General features: G+C 47.9%; 2 protein-coding genes across 6 annotated transcripts in view; one reads left to right on the forward strand and one right to left on the reverse strand.

Annotated features, from left to right (window-relative positions):
• Positions 1 to 313: 313 nt before the first annotated feature.
• LOC138648076 (ice nucleation protein InaA-like) lies at positions 314 to 11482 on the reverse strand. The gene is made up of 2 exons (XM_069737581.1): positions 8980 to 11482; positions 314 to 378 (listed from the first exon to the last, which is right to left on the reverse strand). The coding sequence occupies exons 1-2, from the start codon at positions 11480 to 11482 to the stop codon at positions 314 to 316; spliced, it is 2568 nt and encodes an 855-aa protein (XP_069593682.1).
• KLHDC8B (kelch domain containing 8B) overlaps positions 2696 to 22711 on the forward strand; it is a 72009-nt gene continuing 51993 nt past the window's right edge. Inside the window, exons 1-3 of one of the 5 annotated variants that reach the window (XM_069736388.1) lie at positions 2696 to 3069; positions 4199 to 4356; positions 5658 to 5991. The gene's annotated coding sequence lies outside the window, so the exon portion shown is untranslated. Of the gene's footprint in view, positions 3070 to 3237; positions 4357 to 5657; positions 6039 to 22711 lie in introns of those variants that run through there. The other 4 variants (XR_011314960.1, XR_011314961.1, XM_069736386.1 and 1 more) reach the window with 4 other exon arrangements.

Genomic DNA, 22711 nt, shown 5'->3' on the forward strand with positions numbered 1-22711 from the left:
GTATTGAACTGAAATAAATTAACTTTTTGATGATATTCTAATTTTGTGAGAATCACCGGTACGTCCATGGGTCACTTTGCAGAAATCGTGCATGTGTCCTATTACTGGTAATGGGGAGCGTGCACACAACAAAAACATTCCTTCTCATTGGCGGCTTTCAATGCAAAAATGGGAGATGCAACATAGTCCCCTTTAAAAACATACACTCTCCTAAAATACTCTGTGCTGCTGGTCATTCTCATGGCTGTAAGTGACTTACCCCATGTGTATCAGACTGGAAGCCAGTATTATATCACCTCTGATAAATATAAGCTTAATGTCTCCTCTCCATCACGTCTCGATCCCCAAGGATCGGCGTCATGGCCGCTTCCACGGTCCCTGAATGAGCGAGCGGGATCAGAGAGAAGCTTTAATGACTGATCACCGGCCTGATTGTAATACACTAATGGCAGAAGGGGTAATCCTCCGAGACCCCTTATCTCCCACCCCTCCAGCTGCGTCTGCACTACATATCCCAGCATGCACAACTCACTCTGCCAATAATCCTCAATCAGGGCAATGCAAGAGTTAAAAACCCCGGATGCTGTAATGAAGGATACGACTTATGAGGGTCCCCGGGGTCTTTCCATTAGGAAACAAGGATGATGAATGGCGTAATATCGAGTGAATGTCACCCGCAGGATCCATTTTGAATATATTGGTGTAATGTGTCACCATTATTATCGTTAAGATTAATGATCAGAAATGTCACAACCAAGAAAATAATTAACTATAAGGGTCCCCGGCTCCCCCCCGAGAGGGCTCTCGCCTATCAACCAGAATGGGAAGGAAACATCAAGAGCGTCTCCCCCTCTGGAGGATCCGGCGCATCCATACATGACATGGATTGTGTAATACTCCATTTCTCCTGCGGGGGCACTGCAGTAAAATTCAATACCTTTTTCTGGGTTCATTCACAGATCACATCTGATCTTTGTAGATCACCTTGTGATTTGTTTAGTAGGGGATCCTTTTAATAAAAAAAAAAAAAAAATCCCCAAAAAGATAACTCCTTTAAACAACCCCTTTTTGACACCCTAAAAAAAAAAAGATCGGCCAAAGTTGACAACACCTCTAACCATTCGAGCCTCTGTGATCCTCCAGAGACTCCCAGGGATCAGCTGTAATCTGGGAGGAAACTATTCAGTTTCTCTGCAGCACGCCCGCAGGGGAGATGAGGTATTGCACTGTTCTCATTGAAATCAATGGATGACTGGTGTAACACATGGACGTGTCGGGTCCTCCAAGGCGAGAGATGCTCTTATAGGTGGGACGGGAATGGGAGCCCCTAATGAAATCTGAATTTCCAAATGGGATATTAGAAAGTAGGGATTACAAACCAGACATCCCCTTTAAGATAAATTCTTGTCTTTAAGGGATAAAATGTTGAAAATAGCCCATGATCCAGCAGCGTAACATCTGATGAACGCAAAATTCTTAGGAATGAAAATTAAAAAAAACAAAACACTTTTATGTGCAATACTTGCCTGGCTCAGACCACTGGTAGCCCCCGCCACGCCATTGTGGGGGTCTCCATTACTTCCCTTGGAATGGTTTACAGATTGGGCTGCAAACGTAAGACACCTCTATAGTCACAGGGGCCGACATACAGCTCCTTGTATCTCCGATTCCGCTGGTGCGAAAGTGCAGATATTACGATTAATACAGTATTTGACCACAAGAGGGAGCCACAGGGCTAAATGTGGGAAAGGGATAATTTATGGACTGAATGGTGACAGCTTTATTGCCGGAATCTGATTGGCTGCTGTAAATCTATACCAATAAATCTATTTAGTCTCTTGCTCCTCCTGGCGATGACTTTCTACAGTTGTCAGATATTTTTCCGTACGCATTATAGATATATGTGATGTATGATTTAGCTACTGTATGATATATAAATCTTATGATTTATTTATATCGATCGTGATAATGGAAGATAATTTTCTCCAGTTGTTCTGCTGTATTGGTCTCTCTGGGGGGCGCTCTGCCCACGTGGGGCAGTTGGGCCATACACCATCATATACCCCAGTGAGGAGCCGTCTCATCTCCTGACGTGTTTGTATGAGAAAAACTTACATTTGTCATGAAATAACCATCATCTTTTTGTATTTTGCCATTTTGCCGTTCCTCTGTTATTACTCCTGGAAATGTTTGAATAAATTCCCGTTCCTCCCTAAACACTTTGAAACTGATGGGACAATATCTGGACATGTAAGGACACCCTCCCGGTTGCTAACACCCAAATTTATTAATACATTTGGAAGAGGAATAATAATGGATTGGAACAACACTAATATCTAAAAAAAAAAAAAAAAGGACTTTAAGTCAAAGAATACACGGATTTACTAAAACCGGCAAGTCTGGGTCGTGACAGCGACTTTTCAGTCTTATAAAAAGCTTCAAATTCTCACTGTCTGCTGTCGCCACTAGGGGGAGCTGACTGCATAAGAATCAATGAGCTCATTGGAAACTCCAGATATAGGAATCTCCCCCTAGTGGTGACTGCAGGAAAGGCATCATGCTCCATTGCTGTGGACCAGTGACCGAGATGTGTGCAGCGCTTTGTCCATTTTACCTTGGGCTATCGCGGGCCCTGGTGATTCTGATATCAGGCATCTCTACTTTCCTGATGTTCTGCACTATGTTTCCTCTGCAGAGTCCCGGAGCCGGCGCTGCAGTATAAATACATCCCATAGTGGCACCTTCATAGCCGGACTGCAATGCAGAGATCGGATGCAAAGTCTTCTGTAATCAGGTGACATCTGCAGATGCAGCGGGGGCAGGGAACATCCCAGCATTTAGGATATGCACCTGTCCTATAGAGCTGCATAGCGCCCCCTATGTATCGCATGCCATTTACAATTCTGATGTCTTTGAGCACCTCAGGCACCAGAACCCAGATGGGACCGCGACCTCTGCCCCCGCCTGTTGCTTCGCCCCAGTTCTCATTTCCTCTGGTGGGATCAAGGCTGTCCAGTCCGAGTCTGCCTCTACTTGAGAAATCTGAATATTTCCTTACATCTATGTTTGGTATTTGTTCTGTTGTTTGCCACCTTGGCTTTGTCCTGTTACACAGCTCCAAATCCCCTGCACAGACATAAAGTGAAAGGAGAAACTTCTGGCTTCCTGCAGCCGTCAATAGGGGGAGCTCAGGAGCTTACTGCAAAACAGTCAATGCACCTGGAGCTGTACAGGTCTGTATGAAGTGAGCTCCCCCTGCTGGTGACAGTGGGTAGTCAGAAGTTAATATATACTGTAATACTGTATATATTAGCTCCAATCTCCATAAAGATAGTTGATAGAGAAAATAGCTACCGTACTTCCTGCTTCACAGATGTCACCTCTGACCTCCACTTTCCTCTCTGATGTCACCTCTGACCTCTACTTATCTCACTGATATCACCTCTGACCTCCACTTTCCTCTCTGATTTCACCGCTGACCTCCGCTTTCCTCTCTGATTTCACCTCTGACCTCCACTTTCCTCTCTGATTTCACCGCTGACCTCCGCTTTCCTCTCTGATTTCACCTCTGACCTCCACTTTCCTCTCTGATTTCACCGCTGACCTCCACTTTCCTCTCTGATATCACCTCTGACCTCCGCTTTCCTCTCTGATGTCACCTCTGACCTCCGCTTTCCTCTCTGATGTCACCTCTGTCCTCCACTTCCCTCTCTGATGTCACCTCTGACCTCCACTTCCCTCTCTGATGTCACCTCTGACCTCCGCTTTCCTCTCTGATGTCACCTCTGACCTCCACTTTCCTCTCTGATGTCACCTCTGACCTCCACTTTCCTGTCTGATGTCACCTCTGACCTCCACTTTCCTGTCTGATGTCACCTCTGACCTGCACTTCCCTCTCTGATATCACCTCTGACCTCCGCTTTCCTCTCTGATGTCACCTCTGACCAGCACTTCCCTCTCTGATTTCACATCTGACCTCCACTTCCCTCTCTGATGTCACCTCTGACCTCCACTTCCCTCTCTGATGTCACCTCTGACCTCCACTTCCCTCTCTGATGTCACCTCTGACCTCCACTTCCCTCTCTGATGTCACCTCTGACCTCCACTTCCCTCTCTGATGTCACCTCTGACCTCCACTTCCCTCTCTGATGTCACCTCTGACCTCCGCTTTCCTCTGATTTCACCTCTGATCTAATAGTTTACGAATTGACACCTGGCGAGTGATGGAAATGTGAGCGGACTGCCAGGAGGAGCTGAGAGAGGGACTCCCTGGGCGACCAGGTGTTTGGTAATGGAAGCTTCATGAGAACCAGTATGGCTGACGTTAGATTCTGAAAGGCGTCAAGTCACAAACCGGTGAGTGTAAAAGTGATGGTAAATGTCGAGGGTGGCGGGTGACCCTTCGGGCTCTGTAATGGCTGCGTAGCCCCCCGGTCGCTTGTGTATTAGGGCAGGTAAGTCTCTTTATGGAGAGTGCCAGGTCAGGAAATGCTTCCTGGGAAGAAAGTTATGTAAATGAGCTCTTCTCCCAAGGAAAGAAAGAAAGTCGGCGTGTGGGGGGGTGCGGAGCTTTTCTGCTATGGCAGAATGGCCGCTGATTGCGGCTCTTAATCAGTAACTTCCCGCTTTCCTCGGGGACCGTCTTACGTTTAGCATTTCAGTGAGATTTCTCCTTGTGTCGTCCTTGTCAGCGCCGCACTCCTATAAATACGCCGGGAAGTCGCTGTTTATTGCTTGTCGTAGACGCTATTATACATCATCTCCTGGGAAAGCTGGGTAACAAGCAGTTCATCTCCGACTGGGACCACACACGGCTTTTGTATCATTGCGATATCTATTGAGCTGTGTTTTTGTTTTCATTTACTGCTCTACTGCTAAGTTGCAGATAATTCACCATTTAGGTTTTTGGGAAAGTTGGGTGACGACCATCGTTCTGTTTGTGAGTCGCTGCAGCTTCTAGTAATCTTGCGTCACGTCTTCAATTGGACCTCCCCACCTACATCTGCCCTGGAACAGATGACGCTGGCATAAAATGGGTTGTCACCCAACTTTCTCAAACACCTGAACGGCAAATCTGTTACAAAGTGATATGGAAGTAATGATTTATTATCGGATCAATAAACGATTTTTCATTTTGGATTCTAGGAAAGCTGGGTGAGAACCACCTAATGTTGGTTGCCACTTAGCTTTTCTATACTCCTGAGTGGCAGGGCAGCCCGGACAAATAGCATTGTGGGATTGGATGTCCATCACTGGACCACTAAGAAGGTTTACCATTCAGGAGTCTTGGAAAGCTGAACTATAATCTCCTTATTGGTGAATATACGACAATCACATTTAAAAGATTATTAGCAATATTGCTCTGGATCACTACCATGGAAAAGCTGAGTGACTATCTCCTATTGACGGTCCTATTGCTGGTTACCCAGCTTTCCTAGACACCTGAACAGGAAATGTATGCAGTAATGTGGGATTACGGGTATCTCTCTGGGTCAGTAAGTACCTGTTTCATTCAGGTGTCTGGGAATGCCGAGTGACTACTCCCTATAGGTGGCCATATTAGTTGTCACCCAGCTTTCCCACAAACACATGTAGCCAAGAACCGGCCGTATAGAATTTCTAACCAAAGACATCATTGGATTTTTTTTATATTTCAGGGGTAAATACCCTTTAAACATCAAAATGGGTCCAAGAAAAATGACCCCCCCAAATTGTCGTCCCTGCGGTGGGAGCGTCGGACGCGTGATCCCGGATTCTGTCTCATTCGTTTGTCAGGGACTGGGGAGAAAGCGAGAGAAGAGGAGGAGGAGGAGGAGGAGGAGGAACAGAGGCAGATACAGCGTGAAGAGCAGCGGAGGCACAACATGCTGGATGGAGTCTGCCACCCTCCGTGGCATCTGCCCACCGTACCAGGACTACAGCCATAGCAGCGTGCCCCCCGGACCACCTCTAGGACGCAGGACGCCACCGGGAGAGGGAAGTTCTGTATTTGTAAGTGGGCTCCGAAGTGCTGGCACAGAGGACGGGGAGCACTCACGGTAATCGCTTCTTGTGTCATTACTATGGGGGCATGTGGGCAATGCCGCTCTCTGGAGCTCGCCAGGCTGGCACAGCAGGACGCCAGGAATTTGAGTGGAGGGCTCCTGAACGTATAGAGTCCACCTATAGGAACAATATGGCGACATTTTTAATTTGCGCTAAACTTAAGAAAAAAAAATGAAAATACAACCTCGTCATGAGATGCGCCATCACGCGGTGAATATCACTGGGGTATTTGTGCCCCGGCCATTAGGGGGCGCAAGGAAGGGTCTGTGGGTGCGATGTAGCGGGCAAGGGATTTGGATCAACTTTGGAACACGCTGTGACCATGGCATGCTGGGGGTTGTGGTTCTGCAGTAGCATGCTGATACTTCTAGTTCTTCATTCTCTGTGAGTCCCCAGCTGCGTACTGCTCATCTACAGACATCTGGTATGCTGATACTTGTAGTTCTTCATTCTCTGTGAGTCCCAAGCTGCGTACTGCTCATCTACAGACATCTGGTATGCTGATACTTGTAGTTCTTCATTCTCTTTGACTCACTGGCTGCATACTACTCATCTGTAGACATCTGGTATGCTGATACTTGTAGTCCTTCATTCTCTTTGACTCACTGGCTGCATACTACTCATCTGTAGACATCTGGTATGCTGATACTTGTAGTCCTCATTCTCTGTGAGTCCTTAGGCTGAGTACTGCTCATCTGTAGACATCTGGCATGCTGATACTTGTCTAGCTGTGATCTGTAAACCTTAGATATTGCTGATACTTGTAGTTCTACAACCTTCACATAGTCTAAGGTAGCCTGCTGCTGATCTGTAGACTTGAGGTTTTAATAGAACGCTGATACTTGTAGTTCTACAACCACCAAAGAGTCACTGGGAACCTGTCTGTGATCTATAGATCTCAAATAAGAAGGTATGCTGAGACTTGTAGTGCTGCAACCTTCAAGCAGCATTAGGATGTGAAATAGAAACTTTGGGTAATTGTAAATAAAAGAATCCTGGTGTTTGTAGTGCAGATAGTCCAGGCTGCCTGTAGTCCATAGAACTGTATGTGAGGGTAATGTGGGACTTGTAGTGCTGTACAGCTGGGCTGATTGATCTCCATCTGAACTCGTAATTTTCTACTTTTATTTTCCTGCTTTTCCGGATGTTTCCGCTGGTCGGATCCCGCCTGGTCCTGTGCTGCCAGGAGTCACAGTAGGAGGCTCGTCAGCGTCAGTCACTGTTATATTACAGGTCATTGTGGTTCTCAGTTGTGCGGCAGATGGGACATTGTGCCTGGCACAGTCGGGGATATGAGGCTGGCGCTGATTGCGGTATTGTGCCTGGCACAGACGGGGATATGAGGCTGGCGCTGATTGCGGTATTGTGCCTGGCACAGTCGGGGATATGAGGCTGGCGCTGTTTGGGGTATTGTGCCTGGCACAGTCGGGGATATGAGGCTGGCGCTGATTGGGGTATTGTGCCTGGCACAGTCGGGGATATGAGGCTGGCGCTGATTGGGGTGTTGTGCCTGGTACAGTCAGGGATATGAGGCTGGCGCTGATTGGGACATTGTGGCTGGCGCTGTATGGAGCGTTGTGGCCGGCATTGTATGTGGCGTTGTGGCCGGCACTGTATGGAGCGTTGTGGTCGGCGCTGTATGGGGCGTTGTGGCCGGCACTGTATGGAGCGTTGTGGTCGGCGCTGTATGGGGCGCTGTGGCCGGCACTGTATGGAGCGCTGTGGTCGGCGCTGTATGGGGCGTTGTGGCCGGCACTGTATGGAGCGTTGTGGTCGGCGCTGTATGGGGCGCTGTGGCCGGCACTGTATGGGGCGTTGTGGTCGGCGCTGTATGGGGAGTTGTGGTCGGCACTGTATGGAGTGTTGTGGTCGGCGCTGTATGGGGCGTTGTGGCCGGCACTGTATGGGGAGTTGTGGTCGGCGCTGTATGGGGAGTTGTGGTCGGCACTGTATGGGGCGTTGTGGTCGGCGCTGTATGGGGCGTTGTGGCTGGCACTGTATGGGGCGTTGTGGCCGGCACTGTATGGGGTGTTGTGGTTGGAGCTGTATGGGGCGTTGTGGCCGGCGCTGTATGGAGCGTTGTGGCCGGGTTCTGTATGGAGCGTTGTGGTCGGCATTGTATGGAGCGTTGTGGCCGGCACTGTATGGGGCGTTGTGGTCGGCGCTGTATGGAGCGCTGTGGCCGGCACTGTATGGGGCGTTGTGGTTGGAGCTGTATGGAGTGTTGTGGTCGGCACTGTATGGGGTGTTGTGGCTGGCGCTGTATGGGGCGTTGTGGCCGGTGCTGTATGGGGCGTTGTGGCCGGCGCTGTATGGGGCGTTGTGGTCGGCGCTGTATGGAGCTCTGTGGCCGGCACTGTATGGGGCGTTGTGGTTGGAGCTGTATGGAGTGTTGTGGGCGGCACTGTATGGGGCGTTGTGGTCGGCGCTGTATGGGGCGCTGTGGCCGGCACTGTATGGAGCGTTGTGGTCGGCGCTGTATGGGGCGTTGTGGCCGGCACTGTATGGGGCGTTGTGGTTGGAGCTGTATGGAGTGTTGTGGTCGGCACTGTATGGAGCGTTGTGGTCGGCGCTGTATGGGGCGCTGTGGCCGGCACTGTATGGAGCGTTGTGGTCGGCGCTGTATGGGGCGTTGTGGCCGGCACTGTATGGAGCGTTGTGGTCGGCGCTGTATAGGGCGCTGTGGCCGGCACTGTATGGGGCGTTGTGGTCGGCGCTGTATGGGGAGTTGTGGTCGGCACTGTATGGAGTGTTGTGGTCGGCACTGTATGGGGCGTTGTGGCTGGCACTGTATGGGGCGTTGTGGCCGGCACTGTATGGGGTGTTGTGGTTGGAGCTGTATGGGGCGTTGTGGCCGGCGCTGTATGGAGCGTTGTGGCCGGGTTCTGTATGGAGCGTTGTGGTCGGCATTGTATGGGGCGTTGTGGCCGGCACTGTATGGGGCGTTGTGGTCGGCGCTGTATGGAGCGTTGTGGTCGGCATTGTATGGGGCGTTGTGGCCGGCACTGTATGGGGCGTTGTGGTCGGCGCTGTATGGAGCGCTGTGGCCGGCACTGTATAGGGCGTTGTGGTTGGAGCTGTATGGAGTGTTGTGGTCGGCACTGTATGGGGCGCTGTGGCTGGCGCTGTATGGAGTGTTGTGGCTGGCGCTGTATGGAGCGCTGTGGCCGGCACTGTATGAGGCGTTGTGGTTGGAGCTGTATGGAGTGTTGTGGTCGGCACTGTATGGGGCGCTGTGGCTGGCGCTGTATGGAGTGTTGTGGCTGGCGCTGTATGGAGCGCTGTGGCCGGCACTGTATGAGGCGTTGTGGTTGGAGCTGTATGGAGTGTTGTGGTCGGCACTGTATGGGGCGCTGTGGCTGGCGCTGTATGGAGTGTTGTGGCTGGCGCTGTATGGAGCGCTGTGGCCGGCACTGTATGAGGCGTTGTGGTTGGAGCTGTATGGAGTGTTGTGGCCGGTGCTGTATGGGGCGTTGTGGCCGGCACTGTATGGAGCGTTGTGGTCGGCACTGTATGGAGTGTTGTGGCCGGTGCTGTATGGGGCGTTGTGGCCGGCGCTGTATGGGGCGTTGTGGTCGGCGCTGTATGGGGTGTTGTGGCCGGCGCTGTATGGGGTGTTGTGGCCGGCGCTGTATGGAGTGTTGTGGTCGGCACTGTATGGAGCGTTGTGGTCGGCACTGTATGGAGTGTTGTGGCCGGTGCTGTATGGGGTGTTGTGGCCGGCGCTGTATGGGGTGTTGTGGCCGGCGCTGTATGGGGCGTTGTGGTCGGCGCTGTATGGGGTGTTGTGGCCGGCGCTGTATGGAGTGTTGTGGTTGGAGCTGTATGGGGCGTTGTGGTCGGCACTGTATGGAGCGTTGTGGTCGGCACTGTATGGAGTGTTGTGGTCGGCACTGTATGGGGTGTTGTGGCTGGCGCTGTATGGGGCGTTGTGGTCGGAGCTGTATGGAGTGTTGTGGCCGGCGCTGTATGGGGTGTTGTGGCCGGCGCTGTATGGGGCGTTGTGGTCGGCGCTGTATGGGGTGTTGTGGTCGGCGCTGTATGGAGCGTTGTGGTCGGCGCTGTATGGAGCGTTGTGGTCGGCACTGTATGGGGTGTTGTGGCTGGCGCTGTATGGGGTGTTGTGGCCGGTGCTGTATGGGGCGTTGTGGCCGGCGCTGTATGGGGCGTTGTGGCCGGCGCTGTATGGAGCGTTGTGGTCGGCACTGTATGGGGCGTTGTGGTCGGCGCTGTATGGAGCGCTGTGGCCGGCACTGTATAGGGCGTTGTGGTTGGAGCTGTATGGAGTGTTGTGGTCGGCACTGTATGGGGTGTTGTGGCTGGCGCTGTATGGGGTGTTGTGGCCGGTGCTGTATGGGGCGTTGTGGCCGGCACTGTATAGGGCGTTGTGGTTGGAGCTGTATGGAGTGTTGTGGTCGGCACTGTATGGGGTGTTGTGGCTGGCGCTGTATGGGGTGTTGTGGCCGGTGCTGTATGGGGCGTTGTGGCCGGCACTGTATAGGGCGTTGTGGTTGGAGCTGTATGGGGTGTTGTGGTCGGCACTGTATGGGGCGTTGTGGTCGGCGCTGTATGGGGCGTTGTGGTCGGCGCTGTATGGGGCGTTGTGGCCGGCGCTGTATGGGGTGTTGTGGCCGGCGCTGTATGGGGCGTTGTGGTCGGCGCTGTATAGGGTGTTGTGGCCGGTGCTGTATGGGGTGTTGTGGCCGGCGCTGTATGGAGCGTTGTGGTCGGCACTGTATGGGGTGTTGTGGCTGGCGCTGTATGGGGTGTTGTGGCCGGTGCTGTATGGGGCGTTGTGGCCGGCGCTGTATGGGGCGTTGTGGCCGGCGCTGTATGGAGCGTTGTGGTCGGCACTGTATGGGGCGTTGTGGTCGGCGCTGTATGGAGCGCTGTGGCCGGCACTGTATAGGGCGTTGTGGTTGGAGCTGTATGGAGTGTTGTGGCCGGTGCTGTATGGAGTGTTGTGGTCGGCACTGTATGGGGTGTTGTGGCTGGCGCTGTATGGGGTGTTGTGGCCGGTGCTGTATGGGGCGTTGTGGCCGGCACTGTATAGGGCGTTGTGGTTGGAGCTGTATGGAGTGTTGTGGTCGGCACTGTATGGGGTGTTGTGGCTGGCGCTGTATGGGGTGTTGTGGCCGGTGCTGTATGGAGCGCTGTGGCCGGCACTGTATGGGGCGTTGTGGTTGGAGCTGTATGGAGCGCTGTGGCCGGCACTGTATGGGGCGTTGTGGTTGGAGCTGTATGGAGTGTTGTGGTCGGCACTGTATGGAGCGTTGTGGTCGGCACTGTATGGGGTGTTGTGGCTGGCGCTGTATGGGGTGTTGTGGCCGGTGCTGTATGGAGCGTTGTGGTCGGCGCTGTATGGGGCGTTGTGGCCGGCGCTGTATGGAGCGTTGTGGTCGGCACTGTATGGATGGTTCGGAGAATGGGGCGTCATGGTCATCGTAGAGAAGAGCAGAGAGGTTGTTCCCACTGATCAGCGCACAGCAGTGTGACCTTTAGTGCAGCCATGTTGGATCTGGTCGGGTCGCAGCCGATCATCACTGCACATGAGCTCAGTCTCTGGTGCCACCCGGAGTAACTGAACTACAGCCTGGAGCCGCCACACATGGGAAGATTCTGGGGTTTTCTGACATCCCGCTATGCCCGTGCCCTTGGCTGAGGCCGGATGGCGCCCTGGCAGGATGACATGATGGGGTGCGTTTCGTCATATGGGCAGAAGTTACCATGGAGACGTCTCCATCCTCTACAGAAATGCCAGATCTGCCCCAAATCCCACGCTGATTAATGACACCGGACCCGTTAGATCTACAATGATGAGAAAGTATGTGAACCCCAAGTGTTACGTCGCTCTGAAGAAATTGGAGCCATAGACAAAGAGAAGCCACGGAAATACACATGAGGCTCTGATACATCAAGGTGCCTGACCGCTGTCATCACACTCACTCGGCTCTGCTATTCCAAGTCTTAAAGGGATATTACGGCGCCAGCAAATAAAGGATATTATAATAAAACCTATATACTTTCTGCATTAATTCCTTAAAAGTTTTCAAGATCTCCGCTTGCAGTCATGCGCTGCTCACTGTACCGAGCCCTGCAGCCGTGCATCCGTCAGAACTGAGTGATGTCCCAGAAGACTAAAAAGTGAAGGTTTCTATAGTATGACTGCAAGCAGAGATCTTGAAAAGGTAGAGGAGGTTATGTCTTCTGTCTTGTAGGAGCTGCGTTACTCCACATGTTGGGAGCTCCCCCTAGTGGCTTCTGTAGGAAGCAGGCATTTTATCATTTCCCTAGATGGCTATAAACGGGAGATGATTGGCTCTCTGTATCAGTAAATTAGCGTTCCACTTTACTGCCCTAGACCGCCAGGGATATACCCATTACCATGGATTATACCGCAACACTCTGCTGCCTTGTTGTTTATGGGGTGCGCTCTGCTCGCACTGCGGTGGAATGAATTATGTTTACAATATGGCAGCATTAGTTATGTGTACTGTATGGCAGCATTAGTTGTGTACAGTATGGCAGCATTAGTTATGTGTACTGTATGGCAGCATTAGTTGTGTACAGTATGGCAGCATTAGTTATGTGTACAGTATGGCAGCATTAGTTGTGTACAGTAGGGTAGCATTAGTTATGTGTACTGTATGGCAGCATTAGTTGTGTACAGTATGGCAGCATTACTTGTGTATAGAATAGCAGCATTAGTTATGTGTACAGTAGGGTAGCATTAGTTGTGTACAGTACGGTAGCATTAGTTGTGTACAGTAGGGTAGCATTAGTTATGTACAGTACGGTAGCATTAGTTATGTACAGTATGGTAGAATTAGTTATATGTACAGTACGGTAGCATTAGTTGTGTACAGTAGGGTAGCATTAGTTGTGTACAGTATGGTAGCATTAGTTGTGTACAGTAGGGTAGCATTAGTTGTGTACAGTATGGTAGCATTAGTTGTGTACAGTAGGGTAGCATTAGTTGTGTACAGTATGGTAGCATTAGTTGTGTACAGTATGGTAGCATTAGTTGTGTACAGTAGGGCAGCATTAGTTATGTGTACAGTATGGCAGCATTAGTTGTGTACAGTATGGCAGCATTAGTTATGTGTACAGTATGGCAGCATTAGTTATGTGTACAGTATGGCAGCATTAGTTGTGTACAGTATGGCAGCATTAGTTGTGTACAGTATGGCAGCATTAGTTGTGTACAGTATGGCAGCATTAGTTATGTGTACAGTATGGCAGCATTAGTTGTGTACAGTATGGTAGCATTAGTTGTGTACAGTAGTGTAGCATTAGTTGTGTACAGTAGGGCAGCATTAGTTATGTGTACAGTAGGGTAGCATTAGTTGTGTACAGTAGGGTAGCATTAGTTATGTGTACAGTAGGGTAGCATTAGTTGTGTACAGTAGGGTAGCATTAGTTGTGTACAGTAGGGTAGCATTAGTTGTGTACAGTAGGGTAGCATTAGTTGTGTACAGTATGGCAGCATTAGTTGTGTGCAGTACGGTAGCATTAGTTATGTGTACAGAAGGGTAGCATTAGTTGTGTGTACAGTAGGGCAGCACTAGTTATGTGTACAGTAATGGCCCCTACTCCTGGGATTGGCTTTGTATACAGCATCCAGCTAGGCGGGTAGAGGAGACACATGTCGCTGTTGTCTGATGCCCGGGTCACTGTTGTCTGATCCCAGGGTCGCTGTTGTCTGATCCCCAGGTCGCTGTTGTCTGATCCCCAGGTCGCTGTTGTCTGATCCCCAAGTCGCTGTTGTCTGATCCCCAGGTCGCTGTTGTCTGATCTCCAGGTCGCTGTTGTCTGATCCCCAGGTCGCTGTTGTCTGATCCCCCAGGTCGCTGTTGTCTGATCCCCAGGTCGCTGTTGTCTGATCCCCAGGTCGCTGTTGTCTGATCCCCAGGTCGCTGTTGTCTGATCCCCGGGACCTTACTGTGGAAATAATGAGGCTGTCAGGGTGATACAGCTCTGTAATGATTTTGCAAGTCCTGGCCGTGGCTCTGACAGTTCTCCCTGTCACGTTCCAGCTGGCTGAAGATTTTATTAAGTGGATTTTCTGTTCCTTTATATTCGCATAAAAGCTCCACAGAAGCCACAGATGTAAATAAAGAGAAAATTCTGCTGTATACAGCTGATCACACGGGATCCCACAACCATGAGCGCCGACACAATCTCATCCTCTGTATACCACACGATTTGTGCTTATACTAAAATACTCGTCTCACGTACGGAAGCCGCCAATACGATCGAGAAATAGGGATAAAAATGTAGAAGTCATTGCATCAAAAGGGCTCCAGGGGCCTGATACCCCCAATATCAAATGATTACTACCATCATATATTGGATGGATGGATAGATAGATGTAGAAAGGAGGAATGTAAGGGGCTGTAAACAAATAAATATGGAACAACAATGCAGATTAAAATAATGTTTATATGTCCTAACTGCCATTTACTGCTGAAAGTGGCCTCTCATCCGTCCATCATCCATCCTCTGTGCATCTATATGTGTTGTATCAGGAAGATAGAATATCTAGCAGCTAGCTTTCTTTCTTCCTCTTACTTTCCTTCTTTCCTTCCTTTCTTTCCTTCCTTTCTTCCTTCCTTCTTCTTTCTTTCCTTCCTTCCTTTTTTTTTTTTTCTTTTTTTTTTTATATAGCGCTAACATATTCTGCAGCGCTTTACAGACATTATCAATGAAATCTGTTGTCGGTCACTAAATTACAACAAATCTAAATTGCAACAAAATGGCACAAGTCTGCCGAACGAGGCGCAACTTAAATGGATAAAAATATAGGAAAGAAAAATCATACAGATAACCACATTTTCAGAAGGCTGTTTGCTTTCTCCGTGTACAATTCCAAAGGCTTCTTTCTTTCTTTCCTTCCTTCCTTCCTTCTTTCCTTCCTTATTTCCTTCATTCTTTCCTTCCTTCTTTCCTTTCCTTCCTTCCTTCCTTCCTTCTTTCCTTCCTTCCTTCCTACTTTCCTTTCTTCCTTTCCTTCCTTCCTTCCCATCCTTTCTTTCCTTCCTTTTTTCCTTCCTTCTTTTATTCCCTTTTCCTTCCTTCTTTTCTTCCTTCTTTCCTTCCTTCCTTCTTTCCTTCCTTCCTTCCTTTCCTTCTTTCTTTCATTCCTTCCATCTTTCCTTCCATTTTTCCTTCCTTCTTTCCTTCCTTCATTCTTTCCATCTTTCCTTCCTTTCTTCCTTTCCATTTTTCCTTCCTTCTTTCCTTCCTTTCCATTTTTCCTTCCTTCTTTCCTTCCTTCCTTCCTTTCCATTTTTCCTTCCTTCTTACCTTCTTTCCCGCAGTGGTGCTGAAGTTCCACTTGACCAAGTTTTAAGTACTTAAGGGAAACTGAATAAGGATCTCAAAGACACAAAAGAGCACAGTGAGGTCAAAAATACTCTGTTGTAAAAAAAAAATCACAGTAATAAGCATGTGCTATTCAAAAGATCATTTTTTTCCATCTTTTGACTAGCACTTGCTTATTACTGTGAATTTTTTTTACAACAGAGTATTTTTGACCTCACTGTGCTCTTTTGTGTCTTCAAGTTTCTTGGTGGTGTGTGAACATGTTCTTACAGACTTGTTCAATGTGCAAGTAGCCCATGTGTTCCTGGTTCTATAATTGTTCTCTTGTTTCTACAAGACTGGGGAGTCCACCACTCTTTTGTGGATTATTTGCACTAAAGCTGTTCCATCCAGCATGTCCACATGGATGTTCCCTCACTGAACCCTGCTTATACAGGTACTATACAGATGATCAGGTTTTTAAATATATCAGATAGGGATTATATACATTAGGTAGGACTGCTCTATATGGGTATACCTTGACTATTGGTGGAGCAGCTTAGTATACATTTTTTTGCAAAAAAATATCAACTAAATACCCTTTTTTCTATCTTTTGACTAGCACTTGCTTATTACTGTGATTTTTTTACAACAGTATTTTTGACCTCACTGTGCTCTTTTGTGTCTTCAAGTTTCTTGGTGGTGTGAACATGTTCTTCCAGACTTGTTCACTGTGCAAGTAGCCCATGTGTTTCTGGTCCTGAATAAGGATCTGATATGAAGAAAAAAAAAAAAGCATCTGCTTCTCCTCCGTAATCTCGTCTTCATTTGTGGAGTCCGGGGCTCCTGTTGCTTTCTGGCTCTCAGCGGCTTCATGACACTTTAATGTGAGTGTGAGCACATTCGGCGGCTGCCAGTCTTCTCGGGTCGTATCCGTAAGACAAAGCGTCACGCTTACACTGTGCCAGCGCCAAGTATAAGTGCACCAATAATTCCCAAATGACATACTGCACCGTCCATAGGGCTGAACTGCAATACCAGGCACAGCCAGCGCATAAGGTGGCGCTGCCTCTAGTAAGAAAGGAAATAGTGTCAGCGCTCACCTGAATGGGATTATTCCTCCTGGCGTGCGGTGTCCTCCCCTGACCTCAGTCTCACCCCACTAGGTTCCTCTCTGGGGCTAAACATCAGTAGGATCGATCCCTACAGTAAACTTTTAGCCATGGCAAATAAAATGAAAACCACCATTCTTTACACCGCTGGCTGCATCCAAAAAAAAAAAAAAATCTATATTGGAAATTACAAGGTTTATATTAAAAATTACTTTTAAAAAATTTTTTTTAAAAAAATGTAATGCTAAAGTTGCTAAAATTCCACCTGTCCGTTCACCACCTTGTTCTCCAATATCTTTTCTATCAGACATTTTGCTAAGTGCTAATTATGCGTGCTATATGCAAATGACCTCTAACAGTCATCTGGGCGGAGCCATTACTATTGACATAATTCGTTTTGTGCCTTTTTTGGGGGAGGGAATAAAAGTTTGTGTTTTAGGCTTTTATTTAATCAATTTCATTATGGTTTTTGTGCCATTTTATGTTTGTCTTTTCCTCGTCGTTTTCTAGGGTTTGCATAACGACGTTGGCGAGATTTTCATTAACGAGAATTTTTTTGGCTAATTGATTATTTGAAACTTTTCGAAATGCCATTTTCACGCTTATCGTATGAAATGTTACTCTAAAAATGGCACGAAAAAGAGCAAAAATAAAGGGAAAAAAAGCCTGAATTCATCTATTCTCTTTATTGCATTTTATCTTATTTGCTTTTTAGGCATTTTTATGTTTGGATTAAATTCATTACGGCTTTTGGGTCATTTTTCCACTGTATATTTTCCCAGTCCTGCTCATTTATTTAGGTTTGCTCATCAATGTGCCTGTGATTTTCATTATACAGATTTTGGGGGGGGGGGATGTTTTTGTTTTTGCAATTTTTAAAAATGGCGAGAAATTTTCGCACAGTGGTTCTTCAGGTACTGGAGTGGGATAAGAAATACCGCCTAGTTTGCTTAGTTGAAAACTCACTTTTGACTTTTATGATTAACGAAATGGTCGTACAATACTTTTCTCTAAAGAGCGGCCCGATTCATCAATATTTCACATTTTTCCAACATACCGCAGCATTTGAATACATTTTTGGTGCAAAACTATAAAAAAAAAAAAAAAAAAAACACAATTGATGAACTGGTGCCAGAATCATCAAACATTGTGCATAGAGATGGTGAGAATAGTTCCGGTCCAGCGGCCGGTCCCATGTGATCCACCTCTTACCTCCTGACATCCCAGACTCTTCTTTTGATTAGTCGGCCAGGAGAGACATCATTGTTGCGGCATATTGCACGTGTGACGTCGCGCCAATCCAAAAGAAGTGGCGCAGATGACAGGTAGGAGGCGACCATCCCTTGTGATGGTCTCAGATTACTGACATGGTCACTGGCAGATCGATTCGCACCATCTCTAATTGTGCGCCATTTTTTATGACTTTGATTGAAAATGCACGCGAAAAACAGATAAGGTATAAAAAAAGGCTTTAAATGACTTAAAGGGACAATTTTAATAGGAATAAAAAAAATCCTATGTGTTGTCAAGAATCGAGGGATTTTAAATTTTGCTGTCTAGCTACGTGGCGGAGACTGAACCATGCTTACAAGCTCTTTAATAGAGCTTGTAAGCACTAATCTAAAGCTGTACGGATTGCTGGAGCGCACGAACCGGGCCAGCTGTAGTGTTACTGCTCTCCTCCGCAGCATCGAAGGAGCGCACGGTCGGGACCAGCAGCACAAATTGTCACTCTTCAGGAGCACACAGCTCCCCCTGGCAGCCCGGATGCTGAGAGGCAGGGGGAGCTGTGTGCTCCTGAAGAACAAACCTGAGAATAGCACTTGCAAATGATGAATCGGGTGGACCGGAGAAGAATGTCCTTCTCCTTTTGATGTAGATTTTGCAATGTTATTGTAAAGTATAAGGTTTATTAATTCCGCACAGTCGCGGCAGAAGCAGGAAAAAAAAAAAATCCCAGAGCAGGCGGATTGCGAAGACAGCAAAACACATCAGGAGCATCAAACCTTAAATCCGCCCGAGGCTGCGGCTAATCCTCTTTACAACGAAAAGCATCATGTACGTTGTACTCCGCTCTAATTGATTAACTCGGCCCAGCTCTTCTCATACTCTGCCAGGATCCGCTCAGCCGCCATTACAGTCTGGATACAAATCTAACAACTCTATAGAATTTTTAGAGGAAACAAAACCTTCTTTTGTTCACTTTCAGTCCTTTATTTCTCACCGTCTATTGATTCTGCGCTATTGTGATCTTCAGTTGAGATTTATAATGAGGCTTCAAATTGGAGATCACAGCGGCACAAGCGGCGCAGACGCTCGGGCCCGCGGAGATAATTGTAGCAATTTTCTTCCCCGAGAAACGTCATTGTTCTTTCGGGTCTTTAAACAACGTCAGTCGGAGGTGAACTTTGATTCTGTCGCGCTGCCGGCCCCGCTGGGGTCTTGGGGAAGGCAGGCAGTGCCGTCTTGTCCCTCAACTCGGGGTCACTGCTTCCATAAAGCTGCAATTCAAACCCTGTGATTAAGTCGTGCAAAAGGATTACAGCGAGAAGCGGCGCAGGCGATTCATATCTTCCCGAGTCTCTGGAGCGACGCTGCAGGCAGCAGATTGCTGTGCGGAGATCGCTCGGAGCCATGCAATCATCTGAACGGCGGTTTAATTCTCAGAACGTGTAATATATTGGATTGAAAAAGTTTCTTTTTGTCATTTTCCTGTAGTCCTTCAGGGTAAAGATTCCGCCTCTGCGATTAGGAAAGGTCCAATGGGAAAGGCTACAAATTCTGGGACCACCACTGATTCCAAGAATAGTGAGTGCACGATGGGACCAGCACTGATCCCAAGAATATTGAGTTCATGATGAGACCACCACTGATCCCAAGAATAGTGAGTGCACGATGGGACCAGCACTGATCCCAAGAATATTGAGTTCATGATGAGACCACCACTGATCCCAAGAATAGTGAGTGCACGATGGGACCAGCACTGATCCCAAGAATATTGAGTTCATGATGAGACCACCACTGATCCCAAGAATAGTGAATTCATGATGAGACCACCACTGATCTCAAGAATAGTGAGTGCACGATGGGACCAGCACTGATCCCAAGAATAGTGAGTGCACGATGGGACCAGCACTGATCCCAAGAATAGTGAGTGCACGATGGGACCAGCACTGATCCCAAGAATAGTGAGTGCACGATGGGACCAGCACTGATTCCAAGAATAGTGAGTGCACGTTAGGACCACCGTCGATCCCGAGCATAGTGAGTTAGTGTTGGACCACCACCAATCTTGAGAATAGTGAGTGCACGATGGGACCACCACTGATGCCAAGAATAATGAGTGTACGATGGGACCACCACTGATCCCAAGAATAGTGAGTGTACGTTGGGACCACCACTGATTCCAAGAATAGTGAGTGCACGATGGAACCACCACTGATCCCAAGAATAGTGAGTGCACGATGGGACCAGCACTGATCCCAAGAATAATGAGTTCATGATGAGACCACCACTGATCCCAAGAATAGTGAGTGCATGTTGGGACCACCACTGATTCCAAGAATAGTGAATGCACGTTGGGACCACCACTGATTCCAAGAATAGTGAGTGCACGTTGGGACCACCACTGATCTCAAGAATAGTGAGTTCATGATGAGACCACCACTGATCTCAAGAATAGTGAGTGCACGATGGGACCACCACTGATCCCAAGAATAGTGAGTGCACGTTAGGACAACCGTCGATCCCGAGCATAGTGAGTTAACGTTGGTACCACCACCAATCATGAGAATAGTCAGTGCATTTTGGGACCACCACCGATCCCAAGAATATTGAGTGCACGTTGGGACCACCACCGATCCCAAGAATATTGAGTGCACGTTGGGACCACCACTGATCCCAAGAATAGTGAGTGCAGGTTGGGACCACCACTGATCCCAAGAATAGTGAGTGCAAGTTGGGACCACCACTGATCCCAAGAATAGTGAGTGCACGTTAGGACCACCGTCGATCCTGAGCATAGTGAGTTAGTGTTGGACCACCACCAATCTTGAGAATAGTGAGTACATGTTGGGACCACCGTCGATCCCGAGCATAGTGAGTTAACGTTGGTACCACCACCAATCATGAGAATAGTCAGTGCATTTTGGGACCACCACCGATCCCAAGAATATTGAGTGCATGTTGGACCACCACTGATCCCAAGAATATTGAGTGCACGTTGGGACCACCACTGTCTCCAAGAATAGTGAGTGCATGTTGGACCACCACCATAATACAACAATACAATACTGACAATATGCACATTGATGGTAGAGTCCCTTATAGTCCAGTGTAGCTCCACTTGCAGGTTGTTCCCAGGAGTCCAGTACATAGAAGCCCCCTAGGAATTGTGTGTCGGGGAAAACCAACTCTGCCCACTAACTACATGTATATGTATATCCAGCACGCCCAAAATATTATATATAAAATGTGTGAGTGTAGCCCTGAAGCATAATACAACTCAGGATCAGTATTGTATGTGCACAGTGACTGCACCAGCAGAATAGTGAGTGCAGCTCTGGGGTATAATAAAGGATGTAACTCGGGATCAGTAATGTAATGTATGTACACAGTGACTGCACCAGCAGAATAGTGAGTGCAGCTCTCGGGCATAATACAGGATATAACTCAGGATCAGTAATGTAATGTGTGTACACAGTGACTGCACCAGCAGAATAGTGAGTGCAGCTCTGGAGTATAAAACAGAATGTAACTCAGGATTAGTAATGTAATGTATGTACACAGCGACTGCACCAGCAGAATAGTGAGTGCAGCTCTGGAAGATAATACAGAATGTAACTCAGGATCAGTAATGTAATGTATGTACACAGTGACTGCACCAGCAGAAAAGTGAGTGCAGCTCTGGAGTATAATACAGGAGGTAACTCAGGATCAGTAATGTAATGTATGTACACAGTGACAGCACCAGCAGAATAGTGAGTGCAGCTCTCGGGTATAATACAGAATGTAACTCAGGATCAGTAACGTAATGTATGTACACAGTGACTGCACCAGCAGAATAGTGAGTGCAGCTCTCGGGCATAATACAGGATATAACTCAGGATCAGTAATGTAATGTGTGTACACAGTGACTGCACCAGCAGAATAGTGAGTGCAGCTCTGGGGTATAATACAGGATATAACTCAGGATTAGTAATGTAATGTATGTACACAGTGACTGCACCAGCAGAAGAGTGAGTGCAGCTCTGGGGTATAATACAGGATGTAACTCAGGATCAGTAATGTAATGTATGTACACAGTGACTGCACCAGCAGAAAAGTGAGTGCAGCTCTGGAGTATAATACAGGAGGTAACTCAGGATCAGTAATGTAATGTATGTACACAGTGACTGCACCAGCAGAATAGTGAGTGCAGCTCTGGGGTATAATACAGGATAAGTAATGTAATATAGTTTATGTAGTGAATTCATTTTTCTAATGAAATAACAGCCGGCAGTACATATATAAAGTAATACAACACAAAGCAATGAGGTATCAGACTGTCACCAGATGTTCCTATACACACTGACACAGCAGCTGGGGGTCCATAAACCTGACAAATAATGGAGATTATTTTTTTCATTATCTCCGATTTTGGAATAATTCCCAGCAGGTGATTTGTTTCCATGGAACCTGTAATGGATTTCATGCGATCCTTTCGATGAATTTACCTATTTGCCTCAGCGGTGAGCATCTGTATTAATGCAAAACTTTCTAAAGATTTTCTCTCCCTCTCCAGCTGTTTACTGAAGGCACGTGGGGGCTCCGCCATCTCTAATTCCTCATTTATATTTTATGGACTGCTCTTGTAAATAATATATCTCTGGGCTTTTAAGCTGTTAGAGCTCCTAATTTGGACTTGCTCAAGACAAATGAGATGGAAAATCCTTACAACGGCCAATTATCCATGATTTATATAGGTGCTCTATAACCGGCAAAGTGCTGCCTCCTTTCCTTCAAAGCTGCTACAGAAGCCGACTGCCAACTATAGCCACTGAGTGACTGATGTGCCTCCAACCACAGCCTCATGTCCCCGGACCCCCGGCCCCCCACAGAAAACTCACCCAAAACTTTACTCACAGCATTAGAGAGGAGATATAGACTGGTTACCCTACAGATCCATATATGTATAAGGGTAGTATTATAGTAGTTATATTCTTGTACAGAGGAGCAGTATTATAGTAGTCATATTCTTGTACATAGGAGCA

This window comes from Ranitomeya imitator, chromosome 8 (assembly GCF_032444005.1).
Source record: "Ranitomeya imitator isolate aRanImi1 chromosome 8, aRanImi1.pri, whole genome shotgun sequence".
Classification (NCBI taxonomy): Eukaryota; Metazoa; Chordata; class Amphibia; order Anura; family Dendrobatidae; genus Ranitomeya; species Ranitomeya imitator.